Source organism: Engraulis encrasicolus, chromosome 12 (genome assembly GCF_034702125.1).
Source record: "Engraulis encrasicolus isolate BLACKSEA-1 chromosome 12, IST_EnEncr_1.0, whole genome shotgun sequence".
Taxonomy (NCBI): domain Eukaryota; kingdom Metazoa; phylum Chordata; class Actinopteri; order Clupeiformes; family Engraulidae; genus Engraulis; species Engraulis encrasicolus.
In genome coordinates, this window is record NC_085868.1 from 52,236,823 (window position 1) to 52,250,282 (window position 13,460).

A 13,460-nucleotide genomic window follows, 5' to 3' on the forward strand; every position below is an offset into this window, starting at 1 on the left:
TTGGTGCCTCTTGGGCCTTTTCCTCTCTGTCTCCCATTTTAAAGGGGTAACACTTTTATGTTTTTTGTGTCACTATTTGGGTACTGCAGTTGCAATGGGGGGAAAGTGCATTTGTCAGCTGCGTGTGAGTCGGTTGAACTTGATGTTACAACAACAATAACGGCATGTATTTACGCATATAGTGCAGTATCACAACAACGAAGTTGTCTCAAAGCTCTTTCCAAATACACATTCACACACCAGCTCTGGAGGCTGTCATACGGCATATACAATTGTCCAAATGCGCGCGCACACACACACACACACACACACACACACACACACACACACAACTTTTTGTTAGGCAGTAGTCTATGATTGAGATGAGGTGGTTTTGCGTGCTGTCAGCATTAGCTTAAAAACCAACTGTAAGGGGTGTGTGTGTGTGTGTATGGATATTACTCAGTGGGTTAGCGAGCTCGCTGTACCATTACGCCAAGAAGACGCCTTCATTTACGACCATCTTTCCCCATCTATGTCTCTCTTTACCCACTCATTTTCTGTCTCTCTCACGGTCCTATCTGAATAATAAAAGTGCTGATCCACCCAGGGCCGGTTTTAGTCATTTTGGTAGCCTGATAAACCAGCCTAAATGTGATTGGCGTCCAGCAGGTGGCGCTGGTTTACTAGGCTATCATTTTGGTGGGCACCCCCTTTCCTTTTCATGCATTGAGAAATTGCTACCTGTAAACGCTTATTAGGCCTACATCTGCTCGAGCACATCTGGGGCCTATACTACAAAGCTTCCAGGCTCTTCTATTAGATGATTTACCTCTTAACCGAACCTGAACCAGCCTTGTAGTATTAGGCCCCTGATCTAGTACCTACATACGGTTGACTGCCAGTAAATAACATTAGGTACCTTGCAGGGCACTTCAGCGCTGGAGTTAGATCGGGAGTAGTGGGATTCTAACCTGCAACCCTCTGATCTAAAGCCCATGAAGCCCACATAATATACTACTTAGAGTCCGAATATAATTCCAAAAGTTAGGCAACAACAGCAAATGTATTAATATCTTGGATGATATTTGGAGTATATATATATTTTTTTAAAATGTAAACAAACCATGCACCCATAAGAATGCCCATGTCAATTAATATTAATTACACTTCACTGTTTACATTTTCTATGATCTCTTTTTGGCCTTACTCAAGTAGGCCTACACAATTACGCAATAAATGTCTACTATAGCCTACGTGGTGTAGCCTAGTCTTGTCACAATAGGCCTACACATAGGCCTAAGTGTGTACAGTAGACATATGATAGACCACATTACAAAAGTTTAATGTACAACACCAGTTTGATGCTCAAACAACAAATGAATATAGCCTGGGTCTATTAGAATAGGCCTAGGCTACTTCATTTTGATGGTAAGTGCAACTCTGATAATGAGACACCAGGGGGCGGAAATGCGCCATAGATGCTGAGAGCGCCTCCCGCCATACATCCAGAAGGCCAGCGCGAGGAACAGAAAAAGTTTGGATGATTGGATCACGCCACGGATGAACCGCTGCAAGCGTAGCAATGGATGCTGGCTGTATGCTTACACCTGCACACGAGAGAGCTCTGTCTGCTCGTTGAGGAAGGCGCGAGGATACACAGGTAGCATTATCCGTTCTGCTGGCTGCTCTCGTTGGTCAACGTTGCTACAGTTAAAAAGTGAAAAGGCCGAGAAAGAGATTCCTCCGTGTAGGTGCTTATCAGTTGGGTGAGGCCGGGTCACGTGAGTCGATGTACACATTCCTGCTCTTTCATACTTGTTTTGGCCGTCTCGGAACGTGGCAGAAATTAAACGTCTTAAAAAGAGTATCTCACTTTAGGAACAGCGTTAGCAGAGGAAAACTAAAACAACATGTCTGCAGTTGTTACTGAAGAGCAAGATCCCTTGCGTTGTTCCATTTGTTTGGAGTTGTTGAATGATCCCGCCACAATTCCATGTGGACACAGCTACTGCATGAAGTGTATCAGTGGCTGCTGGGACCAGAGAAGAGAGCACAGCTGCCCTCAGTGCAGAGAGACGTTTACTACACGGCCTGTCCTGAAGAAAAACACCATCCTAGCAGAGCTGGTGGATAAAATGAAGAGCAGGGGGTCTCACACTTCTCTTGCTGTTCCTCCTCCTCCTCATGCTCCTGCTGCTGCGGCTTCGTATGCTGGACCAGGGGACGTGGAGTGTGACTTCTGCACTGAAAGAAAACTGAAAGCTGTCAAGTCCTGTCTGGTGTGCCTGGTGTCTCTCTGTCAGACACACATGGAGCCTCATCTCAACATCCCTGCCTTAAAGAATCACAAACTGGTCCAGGCCTCCACGCGTCTGCAGGAGAAGATCTGCTCTCAGCATAACAAGCTGATGGAGGTGTTTTGTCTAGCTGACCAGAAGTGTGTCTGCATCTTGTGCACCATGGACACACACAAGGGCCATGATACGGTCTCAGCTGCCGCCCAATATAAAGAGGAACAGGTGAGTGAGGACTGAATAGCAACATACAGTATTTTGCAAGGTACAGTTGTGCTCATATGTTTACATACCCCAGCAGAATAAACGCTTTCTCTGCGATTTCTCACAAAATATGAAGGATTACACAAAACCTTTTTTTTCACTCATGGCTAGTGACTGGCTTAAGATATTTATTAGCAATATTCTGTGTTTACTCTTTCAAAAGCATGATCACAACCCAAACTACCCAAATGACCCTGTTCAAAAGTTTACATACCCTAGTTTCTGATGCTGAATATGGCCCTGTTTAACATCAGGGACCGCTCTAAATTGTTTGTGGTAGTTGTGGATAAGGCTCTTAATGTTCTCAGATGACAAAACAGCACATTCTTCCTGGCAGAATGGTTGTTTCCTATAATATCTTTGGGTGTCTTGCTGGAACCTCACATTTGAGGTTTCCCCTGAGTGGCTCAATGATGTTGAGATCAGGAGAGTGAGATGGTCGCTCAAAAACCTTCATTTTATTCTTTCTGAAGCTAATGACGGGTTGATTTGGCTTTCTGTGTCGAAATATTGTCATGTTGGCACCGTTGGAATTTCAATTCAGAAATGCAATATGAGGAGTTTGGTTGGAATCAAGCCAATGGGCAAGGGAATCATTGCATTGCAATGATCATTGCCAGGGAAATTGTTCAGGAGGCATAGGACAACCAAAAAATAACTTCAGGTGAAATATAGGACAACATGAAAAAATGTTTTAAACTGTACAGGAAAGAGGCACTTGAGGAAAGATGGGCTGTTGGGGGTTGCCAGGAGAAAGCCATTACCACAAAAATGCAAACATGTTATTTTGCATATGATACACCAAATAGCACAGTGAGAAGCATCAAAATGCGTGTGACAGTCATTTGGAAAAATGAGATCAATATGGAACTTTTTTAGGCCACTATTAACAGTACCATTTGGAGAACAGTCAATGGAGCCTATGATGAAAGTTACACCATACCCTTCTGTGAAACATGGTCATGGACCACTGATTTCATGGGGACATTTGAATTACAAATGCATTATACTTTTGATCCATACTCGCAGAATGATGAATACATTGCCCTGTGAAAAATACTGGAGGAAACTTGACACACATCATCCTTGAAACTGCACATGGTCCATTGTTTGGACATGCCAACATGACAATATTTCAACACAGAAAGCCAAATCAACCCGTCATTAGATTCAGGAAGAATAAAATTAGTTTTTTGGGCGACCGTCTCACTCTCCTGATCTCAACATCATTGAGCCACTCAGGGGAAACCTCAAATGTGAGGTTCCAGCAGGACACCCAAAGATATTATAGGAAACAACCATTCTGCCAGGAAGAATGTGCTGTTTTGTCATCTGAGAACATTAAGAGCCTTATCCACAACTACCACAAACAATTTAGAGCGGTCCCTGATGTTAAACAGGGCCATATTCAGCATTAGAAACTAGGGTATGTAAACTTTTGAACAGGGTCATTTGGGTAGTTTGGGTTGTGATCATGCTTTTGAAAGAGTAAACACAGAATATTGTTAATAAATATCTTAAGCTAGTCACTAGCAATGAGTGAAAAAAAAAGGTTTTGTGTAATCCTTCATATTTTGTGAGAAATCGCGAAGAAAGCGTTTATTCTGCTGGGGTATGTAAACATACGAGCACAACTGTATGTAATGCGATGCAAGTTATTACTAATACTATGCCAAGTGCCTCATTCAATTCGGGAAGTGTGTGTGTGTGTGTTCGTGAGTGAAGGGCACCTGAACCAGCTTAAAAGTGGTGGTGTGATTTTTCTGTAGTTGGTATTTATACCATTCCATTATATATATATATATATATATATATATATATATATATATATATATATATATATATATATATATATATATATATATATATATATATATATATATATATATATATATATATAATTATATTGATCAGCCAAAGAATGAAAAGCCAAAATATCACACCCATTCTTGATACATTATTCCATAACAACCTTAACAATGTTACCACTGCTGCACTTCACTCATTTTTCTGTGTGCAGTAAAAGCTGAGGCCTCATTTAGGGAGCCCAAGAATGAGGAGGCGAATGCATCACTGCATCCCCCTTTCCGGCACCTATGGTGTGTGTGTGTGCGCGTGTGTGTGTGTGTGTGTGTAAATGGGAAGAGCGTCCGAAGACGACAGCCGATTTCCTGAAGAGGATCCGGTCGAAAGAGCAGGAAAGGCAGAAACTGCTCCGAGCTGTGGACTCCTACAAGGTTGGTAACCAGTCGACTCGACTTAGTAGTATAGCTTTGTATTAGACATTCACAGTACTGATTATGAATAAAATCAACTTTTGAATTTCTTTTTTGAACTCCAATCTAAATGTAAAAAAATACGGATGAAGCCTGCAAATACTATACTTCTTTCTCAATTTCATGTTTTTTTTTTAATGTTTTTTTTTTTTAATTATTATTATTATTATTATTAGGGGGGTGATGGTGTGCACTTTCAACTTATTGTATTTCATGTTGAGTTCTGGCCATGAAGAATTGACTTCCATTGGATTGTATTCTATTCTCCTTTATTCTACTCTGCTCTACGTAGCATTCCGCTAAAGAGGCAGAGCAGCAGAGTGAGAAGATCTTCACAGAGCTGCTGGAGTCTATTGAGAGGAGACGCTCTGAGGTGAAAGAGCTGATCAGAGCTCAGCAGAAGGCAGCGGTGAGAGACGCTGAAGATGTTTTGGAGAAACTGGAGCAGGAGCTGGCTGAGTTGAGGAGAGGACACGCTCACTTGCAGAAGCTCTCGGTTGAGGAAGACCCAGTCCTTTTCCTCCAGGTATATCCAGGAAAGACATATCATCACTAGTAGGTGCTGAGCTTTTTTGTGTTGTGTTTTGTGTTGTAGTTTTCTTTTTATTGATGCACGTTTTTTACTGTCTGTAGAATTTTCAGGTCTTGAAGTCGTCCATATCCAAACCGTCTCCCAGCATCGGTTTCAATTCTTACACGTCATTTGATGACCTGAAAAAATCTCTCACTGACTTGAAAAGTGAAGTAGAAAAACTCTGTGAGAGTGACGTGGTGAAGATGTCTGGAAAAGGTAAGAGTTCCTTAAGAGAAATCTTAATGAATAGAGCGGTTCTGCTTTTCTCCTAAATCTAAGTTCAGTTACAGAAGGGTAGACTTGAGAGTGTATATGGATTTCTTCAGGTCCAACATTATTTGTTTGGTGGACCCACCAATTTCTCATCACGTATGTCAGTGGTTCTTAACCTTTTTTTCTACAGCACCCCTTAGCTGTCCCAAAGATAAGCCACACACCCCCAACGCAAATTTCTACACGTTTATACGCACTGAAAGGATTGTAGTGATTAATTAAAATGGTTCTCGCTTGAGACACTAATCAATATCTCAATGCCTTTACATGGGGACCGAAACATGTATTCATTTGGTTTCGATTTGGCCGAATTATAATGTTCGCAAGCTGAGTTTTGGTCTCAACTTCAACACAAACTAAATTCTGTGCACCCCCTGAAATCTCTGGCGCACCCCCAGGGGGTGCCCGCACCCCAGGTTAAGAACCACTGCTGTAGGTGATGACCTAGTGTTATTCCCATTATCCTACCCCCGTCCTCAACCTGTGCTTGTGTCCTCGCGCTTTGCGTGATGCCCTGCCTCTGTGGAGAAAACAAAAAAGTTTCCCCACTGTCAAACCAATCACAGCAACTTTTGAAGTGACATAGAGCAAGGCACCTAACGCTAGCCTGGCAAGGCAGACTAAATGTGAGATTGTGAATATTTAGTGTGGCCCCAATCAATTACACATCGGAAGATTGTTTTGATGGGAACAACCTGTTGTTTTTCAAACTGTGTCTGTGCGAACACTCTGACCAAAGCCCCGCCCGATTTGCATCCAAAGATTCAAAACAAATATCCTGCGTTGTGATTGGTTCGCCAGTTTGAGGGCCTGGGGCATCGTCCGAGGCAGGGGCGGTTCTACCACTGGGCAAGGTCGGGCAATTGCCCAGGGCCCCGGACTTTCAGGGGCCCCGTTGTCCCCCGTTCCATCTCCACGTGGAATGAATAGTCAGGCACTTGAGGCCCTAAATTACAGCACGGGCCCCCCTAGTGCATAGAAGCGGTTCCCGCGCGACGTATAAGACCCCGTTCAACACAAGTAGAAGGCTTTCGCACGACTTGCACATGTTACTGGTTTAACGTTGAAAGCATGTTGTCTATATAACCAGTGGCACACTTCAGCACGGCGGTGGGACTTAAATTAATAATAGGCTACTTTTAGCAACTGTAGGTGATATGGGTGGTAGAATTATGCAAATAAATGTTTCAAATAGAAATTAAGATCATAAAAGAACGATATTTTTGTGGATTTTCTTTTATTTATTTTTGTACATTGCACCTTGAATTGTGGGATACATTATACTGGTAGTAGCCTAAAACAGTCTCATTGACTGTTTGTAGACAGCGGCAGTTGCATCGGTAACGTTCTACCGTTATTTAAAATGTCAGCCTGGCCCAGAGAGCTGATTCGGCCCTGATGCGTGGGAGCTTGTCCTTTCTTGAGCCTACAATGCTACACGGATCCATTGACTTTCACTAGCTTAGCAACATATTCCCTCTTTTAACTTGTCTTAAAGCAAGACAACGCTTAACATGAAAAATAAGACACTTTACCACCTTTATAAATCCCAGCCAACGATTTTAACTGTATTAAGCCCCAAAATAGTGGCATACCCCTTTAATGTTCAGTGAGTTTTATATACGTTCTGTACATGTTTTAACATCAATCTGTGAATTTGTGTGGGATCAATTATATCCCCGAAACGCGGAGCGTTTTGCGTGCGCTGTGTGTGTATGATCTAGGGTAGGGTCATGAACTGATTCGAGTGTGGAGGTCAACACTTTCAAGATGGCTGAATTCAAGATGGCCGAATTTTTGTTTGGCCCATAACTTCTGAAAGGGTGGATAGATTTGTCCAAGATTTAGTGTGTGAATGCTCTAGGGTAGGTTCATGACCTGATTCGAGTTTGGCTACTGACCAGGAGGATGTCCCAGATTTGGTGTGTTAATGCTCTAGGCGGGTAGGTCCATTAGCTGATTAGATGTTGGAGGTCAGCACTTTCAAAATGGTGGAATTTTCATTTAATAATAATACTTTCGTTTTATATAGCGCGTTTCAAAACACCCAAGGACGCTTCACAGAGTGGTGTGTTGGAAAGTGTGAGTGTGTGTGCGCGTCAGTGTGTGAGCGTGTGTGTGAATGCAAGTAAGTGAAAGTGCTTGTGGAACTAGCAGCCATCAGCCTCCAGGAAGAGATGTGTCTTGAAGTGAAGGGGCATCGTGGTCGGGCAGATTGTTCCAAAGAATAGGAGCAGCCCTTAACTTCTGACTTGGCGGATTAATTTGCCCTGTAACACTTTATTTTAATGATTCACCATTACAGTGGATCTACCACATACGGTACAGTGTAATAACCTGTAACAATATTTAATACCATTTATTATATGGTTGTGACGTCATCGGTCGAATGCTCCATTCATTTCAACGGGGCTCCCCAACGTTCGCACGTCTGTTATTTTTCGATAACGGACGGGTTGGTCTATAACAGACCGCTGTCAATGGCAACAAGACTTTTCACTGCTAAAGCGACTTTTCAACAAGACTCTAATCAGCTGCTGTGATGGACAACACCTGTTGTCCTGGCTACCTAGCTGTTGCCTAGCGGTGTTCCACAACGGCACTGTTTTGTTTTGCGCAGCAACAGTCTTAACATTAAAGAGGCCTAAAGAAATGTCCCCGCCATGTGTGAATCATTTAGCCTAAGTATATCCATATAATAAGCGGGTTAACTTTCGGCGAGTCGGTTGCTTTGTGGAATAGCAGCACTTCAGAGAGAACAAGACCCCTCCGCTCCGCGTCGGGGTCTAAAGATTCTCTCTGTCGTGCTGCTATTCCACGGTAGCGACCTTCTCGCCGAACGTTAACCCTTACGTAATACTAGTGTAATACCTGTGTATCAATATGTAATACCATGTAATACCAGTTACACACAAATACATGATGTAAGTACAAAATTGGTACATGGTGTTACACTGGTATTGCACGGCATTAAATATTGTTATGTTATATGGTTATTACACTATACCTAATGTGGTAGATCTACTGTAATAGTGAAGCATTAAAATAGGAGTGTTACCATTTGCCCCATTTTTTGCTTCCTTCATTTTCACAATAGTCGTTTGGTTTTAAGCCTATGCACGTCATTGATCTATGTATAGGGTAGATATTACATATATTTCTTTAATATTTTGTATTTAAAATATATGTTTATAAAAAAGTGGATGGGACTGGTAGGAATGATGGGAGACTGGAAGCGCAGCGTTTCAGGGACATACCTTTAGCAGTCGAAGGTGACTGCAAAGGCCTAGTTCTGAAAATACATCTGTTAATAGCCAGCTGTCTCCTCTGTCCTTTTTTCCACTTCCTGTTTCCTCCTCTCTCTATTTCTCTAGTGGCCATCTTGGAAATCATCAAGTCACCAGAGCCAAAGACCAGGGAGGACTTCTTAAAGTGTGAGTTCAGATATCCAAAGACCAGGGACGAAGCTGGTTTTCTGGCTATGAAAGTGAAAGCAGTGAAAGCCCAACACACACAAGTGAACACTGCACACGACGAAATTGCATTTATGCCTCACTCGTGCAAGAGGCAGCCCCCAGTGGCGCTCCAAGGGAGCAGTGCAGCCGGACGATACCGGACGGTAGACAAACCAACATCTAAATCAGCGTCGTAGAACGGATTAACCCCGGTCAAGGTTTACCAAGTTAACGCTGGGTTAGTACCAAAACTTCTTAAAGTGTGAGTAGCACATAGTAGGGCTGCACAATATATCGAAAATGTATAGTTATTTTGATATCACATCTTGCAAGATCACTTCTTGCAAGACATCGCAAAAGTTGGCCAAGCTCCAGGCAGGATAAGAGGTGCAATACAAGTTCAACAATAACGATAGCTACGAGATTAGTGAAGGTTTTTGAAAGTCGTCGCACCTTTTGAAATGATTATTCAGTAGACAATTTATTTCTTTATTATATCAACACATAATGTAAAAAATACAATTCTTTCATTAGTATCATAATCTACTATGCATGACTGGTATGTAACATTTTATTATTATTATTATTATTATTAGTATTATTATTATTAGTATTATTACTACTACTAGTAGGAGTGGGTGAACAACCTAAATAGGTTCTTTAATAGATTCGATCAACCAGCCACCCCTCCCCCAGCTAACTCAGCCCAGCCAGCCCAGCCAGCCCTGCCACAGCCACAACTCCCTCCACCTGTAACACCTGCTGCCACCTCCAGCACCTCCTGTGGTGCCATCTCAGCCAGCCCCCGCCCTCCAGGTGGCCCTATGGTGCTCTCCACATCCCAGGTGGAGAAGGAACTGGCTAAGCTTGGAACCAGGAAGGCGACAGGTCGGCATCAGCTCCAGGCTCCTCAAGTCCTGCGCCAAACAGCTGAGTGGAATTGTGGAGCGTCTGTTTAATATGAGCCTGAGGCAACAGAGAGTGCCACAGTTATGGAAAACATCGTGTGTGGTACCAGTGCCAAAAACGTCTCGGCCCACCAACCTCAACCACTACCGGTCGGTGGCCCTGACAGCCCACCTGGTGAAGACTCTGGAGCGGCTGGTCCTCTACCACCTGTGCCCCCCGGTGAGCTCATCAGCAGACCCACTACAGTTCGCCTACCAGCCGGGCATTGGGGTTGAGGATGCTGTCATCTTCCTCACCCAGATGGCCCTGTCTCACCTAGAGGGGCCTGGGAACACTGTGAGAATCATGTTTTATGATTTCTCCAGTGCTTTTAACACCATCAAACCAGATCTCCTGAGGGACAAGCTGGATCGTGCGGGAGTGCACCACCATCTGTCAGCATGGCTCCTGGACTTCCTGAGCAACAGGCCACAGTATGTGAGGATAAGTGGCTGTGTGTCGGACACTGTGGTCTGTGGCACGGGGGCGCCGCAGGGGACGGTGCTGGCTCCTCTTTTATTCACCATTTACACTGCAGATTTCACACACTACACACCACACTGTCACCTACAAAAATTTTCAGATGACTCAGCAATCGTGGGTCTAATTAATAATGGGGATGAGAGGGAATACAGGGACGTAAACAAGAACTTTGTGGCATGGTGTCAACTGAATTACCTCCAGATAAATGCTGGGAAAACAAAAGAACTAGTTGTGGACTTCCGCCGGCGCAAAACACAATCCCCTCTCTTACCAGTAAACATCCAGGGTATTGACATAGACATTGTGGACACGTACAAATACCTTGGAGTTCACCTCAATAAAAAATTAGACTGGACTGACAACACCCAGGCTCTCTACAAGAAAGGCCAGAGTAGACTCCACCTGTTGCGGAGACTGAGGTCCTTTGGGGTTCAACAAAACCTACTGAGGACCTTCTACGACTCTGTGGTCTCCTCTGTTGTGTTCTATGGGGTGGTGTGCTGGGGCAGCAGCATCACAGCAGCTGAGGCAAAGAAACTCAACAAACTGGTGAGGAAGGCTGGCTCTGTCCTGGGCTGTAGCCTTGACACTGTGGAAGTGGTGGGGGACAGGAGGATGACGACGAAATTGTCAGCAATCCTGGCTAACACCATCCACCCCCTGCACTGAGCAGTAGACTCCTCCACCCAAACTGCAGAACAGAGAGGTACCGCAGGGCCTTTCTTCCCTCTGCAGTCAGACTATATAATAACACTAAGTCCCTGCGGTAGCCTTGGGGATGATGATGATGATGATGATGTTGATGGTGATGGTGATGATGATGATGATGATGATGTTGATGGTGGTGGTGGTGGTAGGGATGGTAGTGATGGTCTTTTTATCTTTTTAACTTTTTAACTTTTTAACTTACTTATTTATTATTGTCCTAGCACCCTCTCCTCCATTTTATGAAGCTGCTAATGCACTTTTTACAATGCACTTTCATTTTTACTAATGTACTTGTTGTTGTGGTTTTTAACAGAGACATTTATATTTTCCTAAACATCTTTTTAAGTATTTATCCTGTGTTGTTGTATGTACACTGTCTTCTGTCTCTGCACTATCTGTATGTTACTGCTGCAACAAACGAATTTCCCCATGGCGGGATTATTAAAGGCATACTTACTTACTTACTATATGTGACGAATATGTAACATGTTTCTCTTTATCCACCAGACTGCTTCAAGCTCACTTTGGATCCAAACACGGCACACAGAGCGATCTCTCTGTCTGAGGGGAACAAGATGGCGACGCGTGGAGAGGCCCAGTCCTACCCAGATCATCCAAACCGATTCCAAGGCACTGAGCAGGTGCTGTGTGAACAGGGCTTTTGTAGACGCGCTTACTGGGAGGTGGAGCTGGATCTGAAGAAGGACGGGGACGTTCACGTTGCAGTAGCCTATAAAAGTACAACCAAGAGCACTTATGGTTATTACGGTTATAGTGCTAATACGTTTGATTGGTTCCTCAGATGTAGGCTTGCAGATTACTCCCGCTGGAGTAGTTATGACAAAATTTTCTATGCGACTGCCCCCTGTAGGATTGGAGTGTATGTGGATTACAGGGCAGGCAATTTGTCCTTCTACAACGTGTCTGACAACATGACACTTATCCATAAAGATCGCAACAACTTCACTGAGCCAGTTTATCCTGGCTTCTGGTTGGGCAATGGCGCATCCGCCAAACTTCTGTAAATGCATGCACATAACATGCACATGCCATTGCACCGAAAGACGGGAGACCAAGATATTGTGGGAAAATAGGGTATTTGAATGTGTATTTGCTTATTGGATCTTTCCCAAAAATGAAGATGAGGTACCCAATCTAGAGTAAGATAAGATTTTAAGAAGTTAAGATAATTTGGATCATTCAGTGTGATGCCATGTATGGCATCCATTAGAAAGGGAACATGGTAACTGCTAAGTCGAGCATTGGTTTAGGCGTTACATTTATTTGGCGTATCATTCATTTGTGTTATCATCCCTTATGGCAGGGGTTAACAACCTCTTCCAACTTGGGGCCCACTTGAAAATGTTCACAACTATTCGAGGCACACCCCTGACCCCAATAAACAATACAAGTGAAATAAATACTCAACAGCAACACACACTATATTATTTAGATGTTTCGGAAAATGATTTCATGGTCTACTTGTTTTATACTTTGAAAGCCATTCATGTGCTAGGGGCCCCGGCCCACAGTTTGAGAATCGCAGCCCTACGGCATCCGTTAGAAAGGAAACGTGCCAACTTGGGAACTGCTAAGTGGGTCTTTGGTTTAGGCGCCATATCTTTTTGTCGTTTATAGACGTTTGGCTTGTCAACTTGGAGCCCACTTAAAATGTATTTGCCAGTACACATACTGTATATCCATATCTGTTATTTGTGTTGGGCGTTATATGTGGAGATAAGTTGGACGTTGTTTTGAGCCAAAAAGTTCAGAATCCACTAATAATCCATTATGGATGGTATTTTCTTCTGGAAGGCAATTCCAAATACCGCACAATATATTCGATTTTGGTTGTTGCACCTTAAAACACATACAATACACACACACACACACACACACACTCCTACATATACAGGAAATAAAGGTTACCAATGGAATCTGATAGATGACTTATAGTATTACTCAAGTCTTGTACAGTACAGTCTTCCACATGTTTGTTTCTAGATAACCTTTTCATTGTCTTTTGCTCAAACTGATTTGAAACACTTTGTATAGGTTTTCTGAATGTATTCTTTTCAATCTGTTACCATTGTTATGGTTCTGTTTCGGGTTGTGTTGGACATTATTAAAATCCATTTTGCTAAAACATTTTTGTCTGAGTGTGTTCGTGGATCCAAAACCACATTCACCTGTTCTTGAGTGA

General features: G+C 43.2%; 1 protein-coding gene across 1 annotated transcript; it reads left to right on the plus strand.

Annotated features, from left to right (window-relative positions):
• The first annotated feature begins 1,872 nt into the window (after window positions 1-1,872).
• On the plus strand, window positions 1,873-13,150 carry LOC134460164 (tripartite motif-containing protein 16-like). The gene is made up of 5 exons (XM_063212621.1): window positions 1,873-2,501; window positions 5,109-5,342; window positions 5,450-5,606; window positions 9,038-9,097; window positions 11,765-13,150. Exons 1-5 carry the CDS (start codon window positions 1,893-1,895, stop codon window positions 12,280-12,282), a joined length of 1,578 nt encoding a protein of 525 aa, XP_063068691.1. The 5' UTR covers window positions 1,873-1,892; the 3' UTR covers window positions 12,283-13,150.
• The last annotated feature ends 310 nt before the right edge of the window (window positions 13,151-13,460 follow it).